Raw genomic sequence first — 23,229 nt, 5'->3', positions numbered from 1 at the left:
CAAAGTATTATAGCATAGCATCTCTGTTAGCTTCATTTTTTTCTGAGGCAAACCCTTAAAAAAACAGTCAGTTTTAATACAAAGCCTCGTGCCAAATGTCACACAGGTACCTTTGTTAACAGAGGTCTGCACAATATCAAAATGTATAAAACAAATGAAATAAAAATAAACTGCCTGCATATATAGAACAAAAATGCTTCTTGAATAAAATAAAACAAATATCCCTTTCCTGCATAACAATTAAATTAAAATACACTGTGCAATTAACACAATGTAGACAGTAACAGGCAGACTTTTCCACTGAGGTTGACAGTTGTGCAAATAACACATTTGTGCAAATGTCAAATAAAACATTCAAGTCAATTTGTCACAAAATAAGCTATATCAAAATCATAAATTTTTTTTTTTTTTTTAAATCGATATAAACGATATTGTCTCGTACCATATCGCGTTTGAAAATATATCGATATATATTAAAATCTCGATATATCGCCCAGCCCTATGTTGATATATGACATATTCATAGTCACAGTCTGACATTTGGCATGAGGTCTTAACAGCAGCCTCTGTGATGTTAACTGACAGCCTTTTATAAGCTACCACTACCTCATCTCCAAGCCATACCGCACAACAGTGTAGAATATTATTTAAAAAAAGGAAAGATCAACGCATCTGATCAACACATTTCCGAACAGTTTAAATACTATTAAAAGGGGTTTCACATGTTACTTTTGAATCTAATAATGCCAGGTACACACTTCACAACCTGCTTAAGCCCCCTTCTTAATGAGCACTTGGTATTATATATAACCTTTAAATGGTGTCAAGGTCCATCCGGGAACATTACACAAAGTTACAAATACCATCTCTAATTACTAACTTCAAGATTCAATCATTAAAATACTAATCCTCAGTAATATAACCAAACCTTCCATCACAATGTGTGTTTCTTTAATAGGATATGCCTACATGAGTTCCGGCTGATGGATATCCTTTGAAGTAAAAACCAAAAACACGAACCTAACCCCCAAACTCTGTTTAAATTTAGGAGTTCGGTTGCATATTTCATGAACCTTGTAAAATATGTGTCCCCGTAGGGTGCCTCGTCCAGCCTGGTGGTCAAATTTGCAGACACCGATAAGGAGAGGACCCTGCGCAGGATGCACCAGATGGCAGGCCAGCTCGGCATCTTCAGTCCCATGACCATCCAGTTTGGGGCCTATGGCGCCTACTCTCATGCTGTAAGTCTCAGCCCGGCGGGGGAGGAGACGGTGAGCTTTAAAAAAAGAAAACCATAACTGTGATATGAGGTTTGAACTCACTCTCTCTTTCCTATTAGACATGCAGCGCTCCCAGTGAAGAGATGCCTTGTGGATTCACACTGTAAAATGGTTCAATAGTTAAATTTAAAAATGACTGTAGCTATTCAAAAAAGAATACTTATCTCTTTTTATTATACTGTATATTTTTTTATTATAATGCCTTTTTTGTTTTTCTCTGCATCATCTACATTGTCAAAGCAAGCTGCTTATCATGTATGCCCTGAAATATTGTTCTGCATACTTTATCTACTACATTTTCCTTCCATTCAAACACTTTCTGACTTTATCCATCACTTTACACCACTGAAGCCCTCTTCAACATTTCACCTATACCATAAACATTTTTTTGTCCAAAAGATAGGTTCACCCCCTACCATTTCCTCTTTCAGACAGCTCCGCCCCTATTTCATATTCACACATGAAAGTCACAGCCTGAGTTAGGAGTCTGTGAGATTTTACACTCACACAGTAGTTAACAACTCACGCTGACAGGTGAGAATCGCCCACTCCTGAACAATCTCTCCAACTCTGCCACTGCAGCCCCCCCTTTTTTTTTTCCTTCTCTATACAGCACCCTCCCAGATATCCATAGATATACCCCAGCATCCTAAATTCATCTCACCACACAGCCTTTATCTTGTGTCAGTATAATAAGCACAAGGCCAGAGCATTCTTAGTGGCTGGGAAGCAAAGCTGCAGGGCAATAAAGATCACTCTGTTCAAGAACAAGGCATGGGCCAAGCAAACAGAGATGTGAGAGTAAACATGGTCTGGTCCTGCGGCTATTTCACCCTTCTTTCCCTCTCTGTCCTTCCCTCCATCCCTCCTGCCATTCGCCTCTCTCCCCACTGCTCTTTAATCCTACAGCAGATGATGCAACAGCAAGCAGCCCTGATGGCAGCAACACAAGGGTCCTACCTGAACCCAATGGCAGCCATTGCTGCCGCACAAATGCAGCAAATGGCAGCTTTCAATGTCAACGGTCTGGTGGCTACTCCCATGACACCATCCTCAGGTAAGCACCCACACAGATGCACCGGCAACTGGCGTAAGTGATACTCTTGCACAGTTTCATCATCATGAAGAATTACAGATATAGTCATCATACTGTATGCATTCAAGGGCTTTCTGCTGTTGCCACTGCTACATTCTTCAAGATATAGGCACCATACTTTGATTAAAGGCAGATACTGTTCTAAATTAAGCAAGGTGGGAAAATATGTAAAGCATTTTTCTACAACCATTGGCAGCCACATTATAGTGACTCCCTATCCTCTGTTCACACATGATCTCTCTTTCGTTCTTCGTCTGTCACTCTCTCCCAGAGTCTCACTGACAGTGTGTGTTTTCTGGGAACACAGCCAATGCAATGACTTTGGATGCAGAGTCCTTGGCTTATACAATATAATAGGAGAGATTTGTGTGAGATAATCCTGGACCTCAGTCTGAACTATCTTTTTGGCCCTTGTCATGAGGCGCTTTGATGGCTTGACACTAAGTAGGGAGGCCGCCTGAAGGCAAGGCCATTGCAAATGTATTATATAAAGTGGCTTGACGCTTTACCCAGCATTTGTAATCCACAAGCCCTACATATTCCTGGTAAGGCCTATCAAACATAATCCTACATGACTTAAATGCCCTTCACCTGGATAAAGAAAGAAAAAAGAAAAAAAAAACAATAATAAAAGTGAAAATCTAGCAGCACAAAAGGCTACTGGCAAGGTGACAGGCTCTGAATATCACCACAAGGTACTTAGGAGAAAAAGCAAATGTTCCTCGATTAAGTATTATGTTCATTATGGCACCTTTGCTTGTAATAGAATTGTAATTTTTGCACTTTTAGTAGTGCAGGTTTGTACCCCAAGTGATAAAAATAGAGCTTTAGGGCACACACACACTCAGTAATCCATAATGTGGCCAAGCATGATTGACCCTTAAAGTCTGGTTTGTTTGTCGAAGCGAAAGTGCTCCGTTCCGTGCTCAGGGACTGCACGGTTGGAGGAAGCGTGCTTCGGTACAGTATGCTTGAGAATAGGAGTGTATACAATGCCTATAGAAAGTATTCACCCCTTTTGGATGTTTCAGTATTTTTCTGCTTTTATAAATAAAATCGTGGTCAATATAATGTGGTATTTTTCCCAAGAATTTGCTAAATTCATTTCATATTGTGTTACAGTCTGGGCTCAAGCAGTTCCTTCTGCAATAAAGAAAATTGGTACTTTATACAATCAAGCCTTAAAGATTATGGATAAAAAGCAAATTCGCTGGCATCATTGTAACATTTTAAAGAAATATAATCTGTTGAGCTTTGACAGTTTTATTATTTTATGCTTTCTTAAACTATTTTTCAAATGTATTAAAAATTTGGCCCCAGAGCCACTCTCAGTGTTTATTCAGAGACAAAACAGCAGCAGAGTCACCAGGAGCTCTACAAACTGTAACTGTCAAATACCTTACCGCAGAACAACATTCGGACAATCAGCTTTCTCAGTAAAGAGCGGTCATCTCTGGAATGGACTCCCGAATGAAATTAAATTGGTATCAGATAGCAGAATCTTTGCATCCATGCCTAAGAACATGGCTGAAAACACAACAGGATTGTACCCACTTTTGAAATGTTGTTACTGTGTGTGTTGTGATGCGTGATGAGAGGGAGTGAATGAGTGAGGGAGTATGTGTATGATGTGTGGAGATTGTGGGATTATGTGACTGTTTATTTTGTGATTGTTTTTAAATAGATGTAATTTTATATTTTGTATTATAGGTCCTAGATATTGTTGTATTGTATTTTATTGTTAGAAAAGCCCAACTAGGGACAGGAGTTGCAAATTAGCAATAGCTATAAACTCTATGTGCAGAACATCAGTTGCTGTCATTGTACTGAAACTATGTTTAAACTGCATTGTCCCTATCAACTAAACCAATAAATAAATAAATAAATAAAATAAAAAATACTTCTTTCATGTCAAAGTGAAACACTTTTAACTACTGTCAATTAGTTTAAAGATATTTTGTGTAAAATAAGTGTTTGCAAAAATATTGCATAATGGATTTATATAAGCAATAAAAGGCTGGAACATCCACAAAGGGGGGTGAATATTTTTTTGGCATCGTATACAGCTTATGAATGTGTAATAATTCTGCATGATCAACTAAAAGTTCCAGTCTTACATAATTCAGAAATTGAATAGTGTGAGAGGGTCGTATTTGATCAGAATAACTTTGCATAAGTCCCCTAAGTCAGTAGAGTTGCCATCGTATTTTCTGTGCTGTTATTCATTGTGCTGAATCTCTAAGATCACTCATGCTTCATGTATTCAGAAGGGGTGATGGTGTCGGGTCATGGAGGTGTGTCATTTGGCATTGTACAACTCAGCTAATGCGAATGTGCTCTCTTAAACAACAATGTTGTGAAAGTCAGCATTATTGTTCGTAGCAGAACCTCCAATTACCTGACCCACTGAATTATTATATCATCTTCATCTGCATTGACCACTGGGTATTTTTCATTAATCTTACTTGTCAAGAGGCAACAACAATACTGATTGTAGAATGTGATGTTTTCACTGGAAACCAGAGTCCAAATCAGTCTGCAACACAATGTTCTGGGCCCCTCTGCTTCAGTGGTCATTATTATGCATTGCAGAAGTGGATCAATTCTTTTCTCCCCATTCACCACCATCAGTTAGTGTTACCTTGATGGACTGTTACCGTTCCGTTCGCTCAAGCTGAATGGATATTAGTTTGTACCGAAACAGAATATACTTTCAAGGGGAATCACAACATACACATTTATGGCCATTGTAAAGTGTTATGGAGAAAATGTACAATTCAGTTCCTGAAGACACTTCAAATTGAGAGTATGAGGCATCTGAAGCATCTACCCTGCATATTCAATTATTACATTGCATCTATTTACAGGCACCAGCACACCCCCAGGCATTTCTGCCACAGCAGTGCCCAGCATAGCCACCCCTATCGGGGTCAATGGATTTAGTGCCCTCCCGCCTCAAAGCAACGGCCAGCCCACATCTGAGCCTATCTACACCAATGGTATTCATCCTTACCCAGGTGAGATTTTACAGGTTTACGTAATTGTAACATGCACTGTCTGAGTCTGTTGCTTTGACCCTAACAATGTCAGCTACTCGCACTGACACTGATCTATGAATGACTGATTATAGTAGCGCTACTCGGTCTGAATTAAAACACTACCTCATTGATACAATAGACGTTCAACATCTAAGTAGTGACAAATTGAATTGTGTTACAAAATACTTTTCAAAAGTTGACAATAGTCCTTTTAACTTCACATTTCATGACATCTTTCACTGATTTGAACTAAAGCGCTCAAGGCTTGAAGCTCAATCAACAGTGTCTTTGGCAGTTTCTGCGAATCTTATCTCAGTATCATGATGAATCCATCAGTTCATGCATTAGTCAATTATGGTTAATTTGATGCGCATCAGCCCATCCTCAGCTTCTTAATGTTGTCTAAAAGTGATTCCTGAAGAATTGACAGACGCTCACTCCCCATCTCTGCATTATGCAAAGGCAGCTGCAATCGTAATGAACTACAAAGTGGTTTGTTTGGCACGTTGTTAATATTTGATGCAAACATCTGGGGCGAACAGGCATTTTGAAGAACTGAAGGATACGACAACCCAAATTTCTCTTCCTCCCCGTGTGATCTTGTGTTCTGACGCATTTCTACAGCCAAGTCAATTTCAAACTCGCACTTTTATAGATAAATATATATATAAATATGTCTCTATGATGTCTGTTTTGACAATTGTTGGTCCTTTTTTTGGCTCCATTTTCCTCTTTGTAACCCTTCCTTGTCTGCCTGTTTTTCCGTCTCTCTGCAGCACAGAGTCCAACGGTGACTGACCCTCTCCAACAGGCTTATGCTGGCGTCCAGCACTACGCAGGTGATCCATCTCTCCTATCTCCTCTACTCTCTCACTTCCCCCATCTGTTTCTTGCCTCTTCCCTCTCCCTTTTGATTTTTACGGTTCGCAACATCAGTAGACACCATGAAAGGTAGAGATAACCAGATGACCACATAATTTTGTCCTGGATCTGGCTACTTTACAGTAGAAAAGGAGACAAAATTTCAGTTGACTTAATTATACTCCCACTCACACACACAAACGTTTAATTTCCAGAAGTATACTGGGAGCTGAAGATTTGATAGTTATAGCCTCCTACCTGAGAAAAACCACAGCCTTCTCATAACCATAGCTTTGTGTCTGACCTCAGTTCTCATTAACACGGTGTTAGTCTCCCTCTCTTTCTTCGTATGTCTGCTTAGTTGAACTGTACTCCACTCCCCCTTTGCGATTCTCTTTGTGCAGTGATCCACCAGCCAAATGAGCCCTAGCTCCCAGTCATAATGCAATTTATTTATGCAGTGTCTTGAGGACACAAATGAACAATGGAATAATGATTTGAGTTTTGTTGTTTCAAATATGAAAATGGAGATGTGAGAAATTCCACTCTGGTTCTCCCTTTGTAACAGCAGCCTACCCTGCCGCCTATGCGCCAATCAGCCAAGCGTTCCCCCAGCAACCAACCATCATTCCCCAGCAACAGAGGGAAGGTAAGAGCGAGCAAGCGCGCCCACCCAAGATAAAAGGTGATAATTGCCATGTTCCATTCTAATGTATTTGCACTGCTTTGAATTAGCGGTGGAGGGAAAGAGCTGGCTGGGGAAAATGTGAGAAAAAGTCTCTGCATTTAAAGAGAAGAACATTAGCAGTGAGATGGAAAGTTACTCTGTCATTATTCAAAAACTGCACTAATTCAAACTCACAGCGTTGGACTGCTTAATCAGTCCATTACAATGTGTTTAAGTGGTTATAAATATTCATTAGATTAATTAGCTGCATGCATAATCATTTATTACCATTCCTAGCATAGCGTTCATTCTTATCCCACAGCATCGGATGTAATAAAGCATAGGATATACTTGATGGTAAATCACTCTTTCTGATGCCATTCGTCACTCTCAGTTATTCAGCTGTACGATTATACTGTAAGAGACAGTAAGTCTATTCAGTATACAGATTTGAAACAGTTCCCAACATTTCTTGGAGAAAAGTTTACATTTTTAACTTTAGTATATGTGTAAGTCAGAGTCCCAGAGCAGACCAGCAGGTACACAAATATGCATTCAGTTATTTTCAAATGTTTACAGCTTATCACTTTCACTTTTTTAAATCATTTTTTTATAACATATTGAAATACATATAAAAACACCACTGATACTTTGTATAATTTCATTTATTAGTAACAATGACAGAAGTCATGCTAATGCAAACACGGACAAAACCACACACGCCGGTACACACACAGAGCTATTCTTGGTCGAGCCGGTGGCCCGTCTGAGTTCTGGCCTCCTCAGTGTTTTGGCTGCCGTCCCAGCCTGTCTCAGTCCACTGCCTCAGTCTGCAACCCTGCTATTTAGCAAGATACATCTAAACCTGAATGCACGGGAACAGTCGAGCCTCAGCTTTAATCTCCCACTGGAAGCTAGCAGTTTCAAAAATTCATTTAGTCTGCGTGTACGAGGATGTCAAGCGCAATCCTTCAAAATCCTTACTGTGTCTTTTACCAGACAAACCATTTCCAAAGTTTCTTTTTCTTCCAAAAACGTATCTGTCTTACCTCAGCAGAGCATTACAGGCAGGCAGCACAGTGTTGCATATTAACATACTGGCAAAAGAGATATGACAGCATTATAGGAAAATAAAAAATAAAAAAAGCTTTAAGCAAAAAGGCTTCACTTTTAAATTCTTGCAGAGCTCAAATTTTAACTTTATCTAATATTCCAGTGATAAATGGAACAACTGCCTTAAAATAACCATAATCAATGAAATTGTACAAGAAAAATAAGTTAAAAGAGATCTGATACCAAATGCTAAAAGCTTTTTATTATTAACTCTTATGTTGCTTCTGATCCAAGTGGGACACTGGTCCCTCTTTTACTACCAGTTTAACACAGTACATAACATAGTAAGTATAACATTAATGAATCATTATAAAAACCAATAATTATTCTGATGGATATGAAATTCGTTCTTTTTTGAATAATCTTTGGAAATGTTCAACTTTTCTAGCCTGGTTCTGGCTCTGTGTTGCTAATTAACATCAGCAACACTAAACACATGGTGATAATTAACATATCTTTGCATATGAAGCAGAAGCAGGTACCAACGACCTCATGAGATTTGCACATTTGTTTCACCACTTCAGTCCTCGTCTTAAACCCCTGATGTTTATGTAACGCAAATACAACACTCAGTCAGAATCGGTAAGAACGATACGGCAAATGCAATAAGAAGTAAAAAGTTATTTCTTCATATGAACATGCAGTCTTTATCTCAAATAACTGTTAACTGTCATGTAAAAAATGGCTTACACTGTTGTATCTCGCGATCATGTGATCATAAAAAAAATAGAACAAATAAGTTATTGCATTTTTATTTGGAATATTAACAACTGCACAGCTTGCTACTATATTTGTCATATCAAAAGCTGCAGGTGTTTCTTTCCCTTGGAATATTTCAAAGTAAGAATTGACCATGATGTGAGGCAAGAGACAGGACCAAGTCCACCTCCGTTACAATAATAATATTAATAATAATCTCTGTCAACCGGTGTGTGTGTGTGTGTGTGTCCTCATTCCTGTCGAGTCGTAGCAGCACAAGAGCCAACTACCACTGCAGCCCTCTTATCAGCCTTCTCACCAGACCCGTCTCATCTTGTTGTGCCATCAGCCTGAGCAATGAGACAGGAGAGGAAGCCGGCCAGGCATCCAGCTCCAAACTTACTGTCCATGAGTCCGTCACATCCCCCCCCCCTCTCTCTCTCTCCTCCTCTTCCTCACTGTGTCCAAGCTCTCTCTCTCGGCGTCTGCCTGGAGTTCATTTCTGCCTTTATCCAAACTGGCCTGTACAATATGTGGCAGCTGGGTAGATGAGTGTGAAGGGATGGAGTGAGACTAGAAGACAGTCCCCCGTCACATCGAAACTGGAGCAAAAACTTGGCTCATGTCTTAATGTGTGCTCTGCTTTCTCTCTGTCTCAGTGCTTCACTTTCCCAACAAACAGTCTTTGTTTTTCTCGTTTACTCCCTCTATTTCTGCTTCGCTGTGTCGTTTTATTGTTTTGCCAGGATACTTCCTACTAAAATATTCAAATGTAAGCCTTTAGTATGATTCGGTGAAATGTCTCCTCCCTGCGTAGTTCATTTGAGTGCTGTTTGTGAAATTATGTTCTTGAGGATTCAATTGAAACATACACACAGGAAAAGACAATGTTTTAACTCTTCTGATGTCACACTTACTGTATCTTACTCAAATACAGGAAAATAAGTATAGGAAATTAAATGTTTCGGCTTCACGACATCATTGTCTTGATTTTCAGCACGTGTTATTAGGGTCAGTCTGTGTCTCACTGGGCGTCTCCTGTTTATGCTCCCACATAATCCTCCTGCTGTCTTTCTCTCATCACCAGGGCCAGAAGGTTGCAACCTGTTTATTTATCACCTGCCCCAGGAGTTTGGAGACGCTGAGCTCATGCAAATGTTCCTACCTTTCGGCAACGTCATCTCTGCCAAAGTATTTGTGGACCGAGCAACTAATCAGAGCAAATGCTTCGGTGAGTCAAACGTTGATGGTGATGGGGGGTGGGGATAAACAACATCCACGGTTATGAAGAAAGTCACACAGTGGCTGTGCTTGGTACCCTTCTCATGCCTCTTGTTGCTTCCCCGCAATTACTGTTTGCCTTTGCTTTTATTCCGAGCGTCTGCCCTAATCAAGGTGCAATTAACATTTTTAAAGTGGTGTTACATGCCGCTGCACAAGGGGGTAGAGGAGGGAAATTAAGGAGCAATGCTCCCCGGTTTCATCACATAATGAGAAAGTAAGCAACAACCTCTGAGGGTGGAAAATAAAGCCACCAAGTACCAAAAAATGGCATTCCTTGATTGGGCACTTGAGGTTGGGTCCAATAACTCGTCAATCCCTGTAGACTAGACCTCAATATTAAAACGCTCAGCTTTACAGCAGCAACACAAAAGTTTACAAGCTTGTTTGGTATTTTTGGTCTTCTTTGCTGATTTCTGCTGTAATGATAACCGTACTAGCTGGGGTTTCTTTTTACTTATTTGAATTATATTAGGCATAACAGTTGTGCACTGTTAAGCACAAGTGAGTCAGGCAGTGGCCATAGACGTTGCCTTTGAGATTTTCACTCAGATCAATCGCTCAGATTTTATTCCCCTCTACAAAACCCCAAAATGGTGATTGCCAAATCCTGAGTTCCACACTTCCGAACAGTAGTCTGTGAATCAATGGGTGGCCAGCGGGTTCGATGCATCTCTTTTATTTACTATTATTAACGTACCATTCCTAGAACTGCCAGTATCCATTTCCCCTTTCTGCCATTCCCAGCTTCCCTCACCCAAGAGAAAAACGCTTTCCCAGACTCATCATCATCATCCAGCCAGGCAACCCAGCAGCATCGTGCCATCCCTCCCCTCCTCTTGTCTCACCTCCCACACGCTAAACCAGTTCATCAGGGTGGAGGTGGTGCAGGTAGAATCCATGGGCTTAAAGAGATAATAATAGACTGGTGTGGGCCTCGCTGTTGATTCAGTTGGACAGTCGCACCCTGGAGACGAGCAGAGGGAGAGCGAGAAAAAAGAGAGAGAGGGGCTCCTATCATTGGCTTTCTTTCAGTTTCTCTTCATGTTGCATCTATGATGCTTTCTCTCTCTTCTTTCTCACCTCTCTCATCTGTCCATCTCAGGTCAGTCTCTCTGTCTCACTGTGTGTTCTCCTCTGAACATATGCCTGTCACCCACACTATACATCAGCCACCACCGAGGGGTGGGGGGTGGGGGTCTCACTGGCTTGTTATCCACAGTTAGTAATTAAGATCTTAGCAGGAAAAAAATAGCAATTTAATCCAGGAGTCTTCAATCTTTCTTTACCTTTTAAGAGCAGGAGCCCCAAGGCTGTTTTGTAGCATATAAACGATTTAAAAAAGATGTGGTGCACCGAGGGAAAGTTATAAGGTCTCAAGGAGCTTGGAACCCATTGGCTCAAAAATGAGAGTTTGGCCTTGATCATCTTGTTAACATGCTCAGACTGATATACCCTGCCTAAAACTACCCACAGCATGAAGATTTAAAAAGAAAGATGGATGGTCAAAATGGCATTACCAAAAAAAAAAAATAAAAAAATCAACCTTGCACATTTAGAAGGAAATGGATTTATCTTTGTGAGTAGCTGAAGCCCTCAAAAGTGACTTAATAAGCAGCTTCTTATGAACACTAACAAGTCTTTACGGTTTGTTGAAGAGAACACTTCCAGATCGCTGTAGTGTGCATTGGATAGGATAATTGTCAACATGTGCACTCATGCACTGCAGTCCTCTTACATTCCAGATATTCTTCCAGAAAGGTTGCATGTAAGAATACAAATAGCAGAGATTTTCCACTTGGACGCCTAGTAGAATGTTCGGATGATCAGTGGTTGAGATAATGGGCCAAGGTTGCAACGAACCTTTTCAGAGCATTTATAACATGAGGGTGCACTCGTTCTCAGCTGAAATACAACTTTCTTTCCAAGCATTCGTCTGCCTCGCAAATACTTTTAGATACATGTTCTATTGACAGAAAAACGGTGATGAAGGAGCCCCATGCACCATTTTGTACACTCTATAAAGGAAAAAGCAATTTTCACACCGTGCATTTTGTATAGTGTCCTGCCTCCAGGGTGCTTGAGACATGAGCCACCATACCCCCCCCTCGCCAGTATTTCACGCTGTGAAAGTGCATCTTCTCCACCTATGAAATACATAGTGAAAAGCAACTGTGGAAGTCCAGATTGACTGTTTTGCACTTGTACCTGAAGATGTCTTGGTGTTCATTGTGAAAACAGCTTATGTCCTTGTCTCTTTTATATAAAAAAAAAAACGAAATCAAATCAGACATCATTCTCTGAGGAGTGTTTACAAGGAATCTTTAGAATGTGAATCTGACACAAAGGTCGCTGGGAAAACATCTTGCATCTGCGAGGTAATGTTTAGATAATACTCAGAGGAGATGCCTCACGGACAATTAAGAAAAATGATGAATGAAGACATTTTGAAATTCATGTAATGCTATCACATTAAATACATTCAGTTGTGGAATGATACCAATGATACGCCCATGTGACAGTGTCAGTTATCTGGCACTTGATTTGCAAAATAGTTTCACTAAAATAAATACAATTAAGCCACGGTGCCACTGGGGCCCCTGCGGAACGACATTTTATTTGCTCTGAATATTCGGCTGAAAGATAGAGTGAAAAAGTAAGTGACTGATGAAAAAGTGACAAGGAGAGGAAAAATATGGGATTAAAATGTAGGATTCATTTGAACAGACCTGAAATTTGTGAGGTTTGATCGTTCTACTTGGTGAAAATTCTGTCCTCCAGTGTCCCTGTTCTGAAGAGCTGGTAGCTGGACCTACCAGCGCTCCCCACTGTTTCTCAATTTGATGTAACCTGCTACTAGTAGATAATACTCATGTGCACACATTCAATCACTCAGTATTGACTTGATCAGATTTGAAGTGATCAACGTTTATCCTGCTTAGGGGAATTATCTGGAATTAGCTTCAAAATAAATGTTAAAATATGTCCTCTGGGAATGGAATAAAACAAATACACCTTGATTAGAAAGCCGCGTGCATTTAGATCTGAACAAAAGTTAATCAGCAGTGCATCCTTCTGAAAACTGGATCTCTCTATTTTCTGGTCTTCTTTTTTCTTTTATGTTGGCTTTGTTAACACTAAAACACAGAACATATCTATAATATCTAAATTTAAATGTATTAACGGAATAGCCCCTTGAGATGAATCATCTCGTTTTCGAGGGGGTCCAACAAAAAACATACAACACAGTACAAAACAGTTACATACAACATACATAATACATAAGGCTCTCACACACAAACCCGCCCTATCTAATGGTTAAATAAGAATAAAATGTAGATTGTGGGAGCTCGCCCCTACAATTGTTTATTATTAGATTTAGACTGGGAAACAGGATCTAACTTATCTACAATCAGGCCCCAAAGCTAATGCAGAAAAGGGTTCTCATATTACCAAATACCACAAATTTGCAGTGAAACGCATCATTACTACAAGTCTTTTTTCCCTGAGGGGGAGCAAATTAAGGCTTTAGTGCAGCACTAATCTCAGAGATTCAATTTGGTCCCCTACTTGTATTTTCCCTTTTGACACCTAATAATAATGCTTGCAAATTTCAGTGTATTTTCATAAATAAGAGCATAATATAGCAATGTGTATGGTATTGTGGTGATATTGATACCTGGATCGATAGCGATACTACAAACAGTAGGAGTGTTTTTGGATATCGAGTTGCATAGCGCTGCAGACTCAGAGCCGAATTAAATGTTTTAGTAAGTCTTGAAATAAAAACTAAAATTGCAAAAATGTTCACTCATCATATTCTGTAATTGGATTTTATTTAAAAGCAAATGTTACATCTAGATACATGTTCGCAATTTTATGTCAGGGGTTGTTGCAGAGTGTAGGAGCAGCAGCCACTCAGGTGATGGGTCACAGGTGTGTCCCATCAACCTCTCCACTCTACCTGCCTTTATAAGGCAGGTAGAGTGGTGGTTCGGCTGGCTGAAGGTGCTTGTGCACATGTGTGGCGGTGTATTCTAAATAAAAAGAGGTTTTGCACTGAAACCCTGTGTCCTCTCTATCCTGTCGGACGCCCCACGTTGGGCGCCAGTGTAGCAGGGCGAGTGCTACGGGGACCCGACCGACAGGACAGAGAGGACACAGGGTTTCAGTGCACAAACTGTTTTATTTCCAAAAACTCTCACACGTGCACAAGCACCTTCTCCCACAGCAGCCCCCTTGCTGCTGTGCAGCCACGCCTTATGAAGGCAGGCAGGGAGGAGAGGTTGATTGGGAACACCTGTGCCCTAATCAACCTGAGTGGCTGCAGCTCCTCCACCCTGCCACAGGGGTATTTCAACTTAGTTTGTTGTGATTTCCTTTGGTGCAGACACTATCTAAGTATTGTTCTGAGTATTTTCTAAGTATTTAGCGATTAAGCCATGGTAACGAGATTGTCCATAAAGGACAAAACAAAATGAGTGACTGAAGAAAATCCATGGACTGCCCAAAAGTGTTGTTCAGAAACAGTGTCTATTGTGTGAGCCAGTGACTGCATTTACATGCAGTCAATAACCCTTTTAATACCCGAATATTAGCAATAACCCGGTTTTGCACGGCCATGTAAACACCAATAACCTTTGAATAACCCGAATTTGCTCATATTTGTGTTTTTAAAAACCCGAATATGACCCCTGGGTTACTCCTTTTAAAACCCGAATATTCGGTCATGTAAACGCCAAACGGAATATCCCCATCAAACGGAACATGAATTTGTTTTCTGCGCATGCTCTTTTCGCAACGAATCTTGGTCTTTTGAGTCCAGGAAGTAATTCTAAACACAGAGAAACGCAAGACCACGCCACACTTTTGGAGTGAGGAGGAGACTAATCATTTTATAAATGTAATGAAGGATATGAACATTTCTGCATTTGTAGACGGTAGAAAGTACGGGGATAGCAAGATTTACAAGAAGGTGAGCGAAAAGTTAGGCGAAGCAGCATTTGTTTTGAATTTGGATACAGGAAGAAGAAGCGAAAATGACGGGAATTGCGTCATGATGTTCTCTGCGCGTCGCTGGTTTGATCCAGATATCCCAAATGATTAATTACCATGTAAACGGAATATGCCGAATGTTTCAGTAACCGGAATATTAGCAATAACCCGAATTTTGACTGCATGTAAACGTAGTCAGTGGTTCTGAAGTGTTTACTTCATTTTGCAATCAAGTTCTGACACAGTCAACTTATCAGTCACATGACCGGCGGAGAGAACATTGACAATATTCACAGACATTCAGAAAAATCACAATATACCAAAGTGAAATCTGGTACATAGGAAACAGATCTGGTTGTGTTTGTGTCTTTTTCACCCTAAATGTCTCCAGTTAGAGATGATGACTCTGTTGCTGACGTGTAACACAGCCAACTATTGATAACACGACAGACTAAATGATTTGCTCCAAACAAAGTCATGGAGATGAGACACTAACGTGTTTTATGTGAAGGAACAAAGGTTTTCCTAAAATTCGTGACCAAAAAAAAAGGAAAAAAAAAGGTGAAAGTTATAGACACATCTTGGCGGTGATGTTAGAAGCCAAAACCTGATGTCTTCTTCAATATGCCAGGATTAAAAAGTTTGCAATTTACTCTTTGTTGTATTCCTCTGTACTTTGAGCCGCAGAATCCCATCAGCTTTTTGGCATGTGGATGTAAATGTGAGGTATTGCGATTCATTAAAGCCTGGGATAGCGTATGTGTGTGTGTGTGTGTGTGTAGGATTGGGAAGGAGATCACTACCAACTGACAGGCCCTTCCCTGCTCAGTTTGTTTAAAGGGTTTGTAAAAGCATCAGCCTTATCTCACCCGCACTGACAAAAGCCTGCCCTCTCCCCCCAAATTAAATTGGACCTATAGCGGTGTGATCAAATCAGCTGGCAGGCGGAAAATTCTGGCCGTCAATCACAGAGGTTTGTGATAAGAGCAGGCAAGAAGTCCTGGCGGGGAAAGCTGTGGGCTCATTCTGCCTCAACACCCAGGTGATAACTCAGAGCAGCAGGCACCTCCGTCCTACACACCTTGCTTCCAGCATCTCATCACGACCCCCTGCCCTTTGGTCTTTACTTAGATACATGCTCAGTCACACACATAAATTGAAAACACACATTCACTAGTATACACAGTGCTGATGTTCTCGTGTGGCTCAAACACTCAGGTAACATTTGCAAACACTCGTTTGCTCTAAAAATCCACACCAATGACACAAGAGCTGTTTTTTTTTCTTCCTTTCTAATCTTTTAACACCTTTTCACTTCTTTTTTTTCCTTCTCTGAAATTAAAGTGCCTGTTTTGTCTTCTTCGCTTGATTTTTAATATCTGTGTTATTAGCCTTTGTGGTATTTCATATAATCTTTTTTTTTTTTAATTCAGAGATTTTCAATTAATCTTCTGAAAAGAGAAAAACAAAGACCTATTGTTGAGTCATTGTTGAGAGTTAAAAAGGTTTTTTCCCCTCTCATCTTTCATTTTGCCTCTTTTCTCCTTGTTTTTTCTCTCTTCTCCTTTTTTCTCTTTAATCTTTCTCCATTTCTCTGCCTTCATGTCTCATCTCTCTCTCTTGTTCTGTGGTCTTGTCTCAGGCTTTGTAAGTTTTGATAACCCGTCCAGTGCTCAAGCCGCTATCCAGGCGATGAATGGCTTTCAGATAGGCATGAAGAGGCTGAAGGTGCAGCTAAAGCGGCCAAAGGATGCCAACCGACCTTATTGACTCGTCTGCTGTCCATACCCAGGTACAGTAACACTCAGACCATAATATACTGTGGCATACCTAAAAACACCCACTTCAAGTGGAAAATCTAGCTCTGGATTTTTACATTATGTTCTTTCATTGAATTTAAGTAATTCAGTGGATCTGGATGTCTCTGCATTCGGATGTATTGCACCTCTTAACAGAAACGTTGCAATGTTTATTGTTAAGTACCACTGATAAAGAAATACTTATTTTTCCTTTGAAACAAAAAACAATGATAAGTAACTGTGACACCATGTGCTCAGACATGACTTTGTTTTCTCATCGTTTGAAGTTAAATGTTTAATTTTCTCTCAAATAACAACTGTAAAAGTTTCTAGATTCCATAGGAACCGTTTTCAAGAAGCAGTCTCTAGAGATGTCAGGTTTTTCCTGCTCGACAGAAATGGGTTTTCTTCTGGGGTTTGTTGAATTTAATTTGCACCAGCAGGGAGCCACAAGACAAATTAATGACATCATCAATACCAAGCTGAGCATAATTACCTGTCCACCGTGTACAGCACAGACAACTGATCCATGATGTTAAGATGCAAGTCCCCAAAAACCAAATACCAATTATAAGCCTCCCAAAATAGCTCAGCATTACATTTATGTCAAGTGCTTGGAGAAAAACCCACATTACATCCTGACTCTCAGCAAAAAATTAGTGAGGAGATGAAAACAAGAACAGAGATTACATTTAGGTCACCAGTCAGCATGACGAGCAAGAGCAAGATGCTTTAAATCATAATCCAGGGCAAAAGTAATAAACCTGAATCTGCTCAATAAAGAAATCACTTACTCACAGCTTGGCTTCTGTCATGAATCCTCCTACACACCACGAGTTCGTTTGGGTTTGGGCCATACTTAGTAAAATCTGCTCTCAGCTAAAAACAGTCACAGTCCACAGTTATATTTCATCTTTTTACTTTTTTTTTTCTTTGTGATATGTCTTCATTACTTTGAAATATACACAAAGCATATTTTTCATTGCAACTGCCTCAATCTCGATTGATCAGCAACAGGTCTGTTCTTATCAGAATGAAATACATAATACTGTGAAAAAATGTTAAGTTCCCTTTACATATATCAAACGTATTTCATATTATATTATATTGTATAATATTGTATAATAGCCCCATTCCCAGCTGACACATTAAAGTCGGTCCTTGGTTGAATACGGGTTGCAACGACAACGTTAGGTAACAAATTATGTAGTGCTGGCAAGCAACCATCATCCAACATCTAGTCTATGGTACCTTACTATAATTAGACCTCAAGCTGTTAGGTTTTTAACGTAAACCTGATTTTCAAATTTACAGGACTGTCTCAGAAAATTAGAATATTGTGATAAAGTTCTTTATTTTCTGTAATGCAATTCAAAAAACAAAAATGTCATACATTCTGGATTCATTACAAATCAACTGAAATATTGCAAGCCTTTTATTATTTTAATATTGCTGATTATGGCTTACAGTTTAAGATTAAGATTCCCAGAATATTCAAATTTTTTGAGATAGGATATTTGAGTTTTCTTAAGCTGTAAGCCATGATCAGCAATATTAAAATAATAAAAGGCTTGCAATATTTCAGTTGATTTGTAATTAATCCAGAATGTATGACATTTTTATTTCTGTAATTGCATTACAGAAAATCACAATATTCTAATTTTCTGAGACAGTCCTGTATATCATAATCCAATTATAATGAAATGTTGGAATACAACGTTGTTCCGACCTCACACTAACTTCAAGGGTCCGCTATCGCTGGCAACGATAAACCAATCAGGGAACAGGACATATTACTACACTTACCTCTTCCACTTTTTATTTGTGGATTCTATAAGTAGAATGATTTAAAATGTGAGTGTATTTTTCCGTATTAGTTACAACTGAATGACATTCTGAGTTATAGTGAAAAAGAATAAAGTTTGTCTTACCAGACTGTTTTGTTTCGCTTTATATATGTCTTTATTATGCATCTTATGTATGAAACTAGACCCGTTCGTTGATATTGCGGTGTACCTAATGATCCGCAAAATCCGGTACTGTATGTATCGAGTCATGTTGTCTGTCTGTTGAATATTATTTCGCTCTAGTGGCTGACAGGAGTTTCCATGTTGTGCAGAAGGGAGTTATCGGCCAGCAGTTAGATGGGATTGTGTCTTGCTGTGGATTCTTCATGAGCAGGACTGAGCCAACAAACAAGCCCTGGATCACTGGTGTTGTGTGATCCTTCTTTCCCTCGTATACCCTTTCCAGCACTGTTAAGGCGCTGCCTTGGGTGATGCTTTTCTCATCTTTTCCCTCCTGCCACTGAGTACATTTTAGTCAGGTGGAAAACATCTAGTTTACTCTTCTGGCTCCTGCTTTTTTTAGTGAACCTTCGAAGATGGATAGCCAAAGTTTGGAGTTTTTGTTTTTGTTAAGTTATGAACAGTTTCCCGTATTTCTTCACTGCATCCTCTGATAGCTCTGCGTGTTGCCTTTTTGTTGGCTTCCAGTGCTTTTTTATCAATGGACAAGACTGTATATGGCTTGTGTTGTTCATCTCCTGGCCAAAGCCATCTAGGATCACTGCTGCTGTGGCATAAATCCACTTAATGGTCTCCATGGTGATCGAATACAGAGCTGCATTCATATCTCCTTGCAGTATTCCTGAAGGTATTTTGTCACCTCGCTTTGGCAAAGGGCCGCCAAAGCTCCTGCCACTCAGCTTAGTGGTGATCATTGATTGAAAAAAAAAAAATACTTTAGATTATCAATTGCAACAGCAGCAGTTATGCGGTCGATGTACCGGACCGTCGTGGTGAAGAAGGAGCTGAGTCGAAAGGCGAAGCTCTCGATTTACCGGTCAATCTACGCACCTACCCTCACCTATGGTCATGAACTTTGGGTAGTGACCGAAAGGACGAGATCGCGGATACAAGCGGCCGAGATGAGTTTCCTCCGCAGGGTGGCTGGACACTCCCTTAGAGATAGGGTGAGGAGTTCGGTCACCCGGGAGGAGCTCGGAGTCGAGCCGCTGCTCCTTCATATTGAGAGGAGTCAGCTGAGGTGGCTTGGGCATCTTTATCGGATCCTCCTGGACGCCTCCCTAGGGAGGTGTTCCAGGCATGTCCCACTGGGAGGAGACCCCGGGGAAGACCCAGGACACGCTGGAGAGACTATGTCTCTCGGCTGGCCTGGGAACGTCTCGGACTCCCTTCGGAAGAGCTGGAGGAAGTGTCTGGGGTGAAGGAAGTTTGGGCATCTCTGCTGAGGCTGCTGCCCCCGCGACCCGGGAACGGATAAGCGGCGGACGATGGATGGATGGATGGATAACAATTGCAACAAAAACTAATTTAATTTACTGTAAACATATTGTACTGGGGTACTGTGTAACACAAACATAGGCTGCATGGCATGCAATGTTATGTATAAAACAGATGTATGGTTTTACAAGTCGTGTACTCAACTGTTGGCAGCGCTCCAGCGAGAGCCCTGAGAGTCATTGCTGGGGCTTACCTGTTGCTGATCACTTGAGAGGCCCATCTGATAATGTTATCATCATCAAGAGCATTCTATGGACTTGCATTCCTCGTATTTATACATTTTAATTTATCACATCTGATATTTTTTTTAAATAAAATCAATATTAATGTTTGAAATGTGCCGTGCAGAATATCCATATTTAATTAAGCCACAACGCATGGTGTTATTTGTCAAGACACGTCATTCCCCCCTTTAATGAGGAACTTCTGGCATAAAGTGACACCAGATACGTTCATCAGTCTTTATTTTGACCCTGAAACATAAGAGCTTTCACACATATAAATAAAATTAAGCCTTACTTAAATCTGTGCCATCTCTCAAAAGACAAGTTTCACAGTGTCACACTTGATTCAAATAATCATTACCCATCTGGTCCAAGTCGCAATTGCCTGTGCAAACATAATGTGTATGCATGCACTCTAAACCCAACTGGCTGGACAACTTGTCATTAAAATAACATCAGCCAAGATTCTATTACTCTATAAACAAAATAGTGGTAATACCATTTGCTAGCCTTAGATTTGACTCTTTAAAAGCCACGGGATGACATGTGAAATAAAAATGATAGATGCTCTTTCCGTCCGTTTTCTGAACGGATTTGAATAGAGCTGTGCCCTGTTAATTGTGGAGAAGCTTTCAAAGCTGACTTACCAGGAAGAGAAGGAGGGTGGGGGGAATTTGATTTAGAGCATCAACAAGGGAGGAATGGAAATGTCCTGCAACGGCTCTGAATGGCGACGCCATCACCGAGATCTGCTCTGAAAGCAACCGAGTAAAGACAGGTCTTATAATATTTCAACACTTAATCAGAAAGTGTGTGCACACATGTGTGTATGTGTTTCATCGCCCTTCCCCCCCCCCCATGTTCTTCTTCTTTGCCCGTCCAGTTAAATCCTGTTTTTTCTTCAGTTATAACACTATTTTTGTTGTTGAGTTAGAGAGAACCAGCAGAGCAAAACCGAGCTCAATCCCCTTAAACATGAAAGAAGTATACTGGGGATAGTGAGGCAGTTCTATAACAGAGCTCTAGAGTTACAGATTACTCAAGTAATGAGGATGCTCACAGAAATGAAAAGTATTTGAAAAGAAATAATAGCAATCTTCATGTTTGCTTCACGGGTCTGAATCCTCACATTAAGGCAAACAAGCGCTTCAGCAATGACATGAAATGCATACGTTTTTAAGTCATTTCTAAATTCTGGATGAACTTTATCATTATGCTCACAAACTGTAATGTGTTATAGACAAAAACCATATGTAGATAAATTTAGATGTCTATTTTTTACTCTAACAGTGACAATGTCGCTTTGAATTTAAATTAAAAACACAATCAGGCAGTGCTCTGTTCTTCTGGTCTCAGGAGCACTGCTACTCTCAAATTGCGTTCTGTGTTTTATAGATAAACGTAGCCTAATACAGAAAAAAAAGACAAGGCTGAAGCGCTGGCTGCATGGCCACCCTCATAGCAAACAATGCAAGGCAAATCCAATTACTTCAGGCAGGACAAGTTTCTGAAATATGCATTTCTGACATAAGAGTTACATTTGTGAATATAAAAACATGACTTCGACCTTTTACCTCGCAAATGTTATCAGCCTGAGAATATTTCACCAAAACACCGAGCCACAAAAGGTGCACCTCTGTGCTGAGTTATTTGTTCTATTACTTCTGTTTCACTGTCTTCTTATTTTTTTATTTATGTTTTTAATTTTTCCAGTTTTACGGTAACGACTACAATAACCTCGTTTTGATTTGTCAGGCAGAGCAAATGAGAGTGTTTGGGGGGCAAAAATGAAAAAGGATGCATGGAGTTCTGACTTAAGGAAAAGAAAATCCCACTGTTTCTTTCTTTTTTTTTCACCTCAACAACCCTGGCAACCTGACATGGCCAATCACAGTGTGAGGTGGCCTTTCCACGCTATAAGCCACACACCCCCCGACACCAGTCATGGGGCCAAGTTCCCACAGCTGTAAGTTGAACCCATGGTGTCATTTTCTTTTGGATGACGTCATGTGGTGAGACTGTGACTGCGTTGCATGACGTGGCGTTGATTGATATCTCTAAACTCTATCTCTTTATATTCTGCCCTCCTTTTATATATATATCTATATATATTTATACTGTATATTGTATATTGGCAGTTTGTGGAGTGCAGTCATCGATGCCTTTCTTGGTTGGTACCTGTAATGACGTGCTGACTGGTTGGTTGATTTATAACTGGAAGTGGTATAACCCTTTGTGCCCTTGCACCGTGTGCCCTTGTGATGTTTTACTTTCTGTTGTGGGGTTCATGTGTATGTATGTTCTCTATTTTACATTTCTGTTTTTTCTTTACTTTCACATTCACACAGTGTTCTTCCACCAAACTACCATTTTTCTTTTAAATTGAAGTTTCCATCTTTGCATACAGAACCTTTATCTGGCTAAAAAGCTGTTCAGTTAAGAGATTTCCAAAGTGACCCTATGATGAAGGAGCCAATTAAAATTCTAATGTGCACAAGCAAATGTGTTCACTTAAGTTCTCCGCGGATTGGATCTGCACAAGATGCTGTAAACATGGTGTTTGGTTGTTGTTTTTTTGTGGGTGGAGGGGGTGTACTTTAGTATGCAACCAGTTAAATTAGATCTTATGTTTTAGCTGTTCATATGTTGGATTATTGTAGCTCTCGCAAATAGGTCCGCAACGAAAAAAGGTCCCTTTTTTGCAAGTGAGTTTGTTGACCCCCAAGGCCAAGCCTAATAGTCGTTTTCATAGAAATTGCTCTGCCCTTTTTTTCAGAGAAGCTGCAGGCATTTCACCCTCCTGGTCTATTCAATGAACTCTGGGGGTGGGAGGGTATTGATCCAGGGAAACAGGGAGAAATAATGTATTTT

The 23,229-nt window shown here is 40.1% G+C and overlaps 1 protein-coding gene across 9 annotated transcripts in view; it reads left to right on the top strand.

The window, feature by feature from the left end:
* Positions 1 to 23,229, top strand: part of celf6 (CUGBP Elav-like family member 6) — a 194,415-nt gene that overhangs the window by 162,472 nt on the left and 8,714 nt on the right. For 3 of the 9 annotated variants that reach the window (XM_061746061.1, XM_061746009.1, XM_061745996.1), the window contains 7 exons: positions 1,098 to 1,271; positions 2,190 to 2,337; positions 5,244 to 5,393; positions 6,191 to 6,253; positions 6,844 to 6,924; positions 9,842 to 9,985; positions 16,673 to 16,822. In XM_061746061.1, the coding sequence (XP_061602045.1) occupies positions 1,098 to 1,271; positions 2,190 to 2,337; positions 5,244 to 5,393; positions 6,191 to 6,253; positions 6,844 to 6,924; positions 9,842 to 9,985; positions 16,673 to 16,800 (888 nt within the window). In that variant the 3' untranslated portion in view covers positions 16,801 to 16,822. Of the gene's footprint in view, positions 1 to 1,097; positions 1,272 to 2,189; positions 2,338 to 5,243; positions 5,394 to 6,190; positions 6,254 to 6,843; positions 6,925 to 9,841; positions 9,986 to 16,672; positions 16,823 to 22,252; positions 22,325 to 23,229 lie in introns of all 9 variants that reach the window. The other 6 variants (XM_061746043.1, XM_061746035.1, XR_009784403.1 and 3 more) reach the window with 5 other exon arrangements.

This window comes from Cololabis saira, chromosome 2 (genome assembly GCF_033807715.1).
Source record: "Cololabis saira isolate AMF1-May2022 chromosome 2, fColSai1.1, whole genome shotgun sequence".
NCBI lineage: Eukaryota > Metazoa > Chordata > Actinopteri > Beloniformes > Belonidae > Cololabis > Cololabis saira.
Note: the sequence above shows the minus strand (reverse complement) of the source record. Positions and strands in the feature narration are given on the sequence as shown.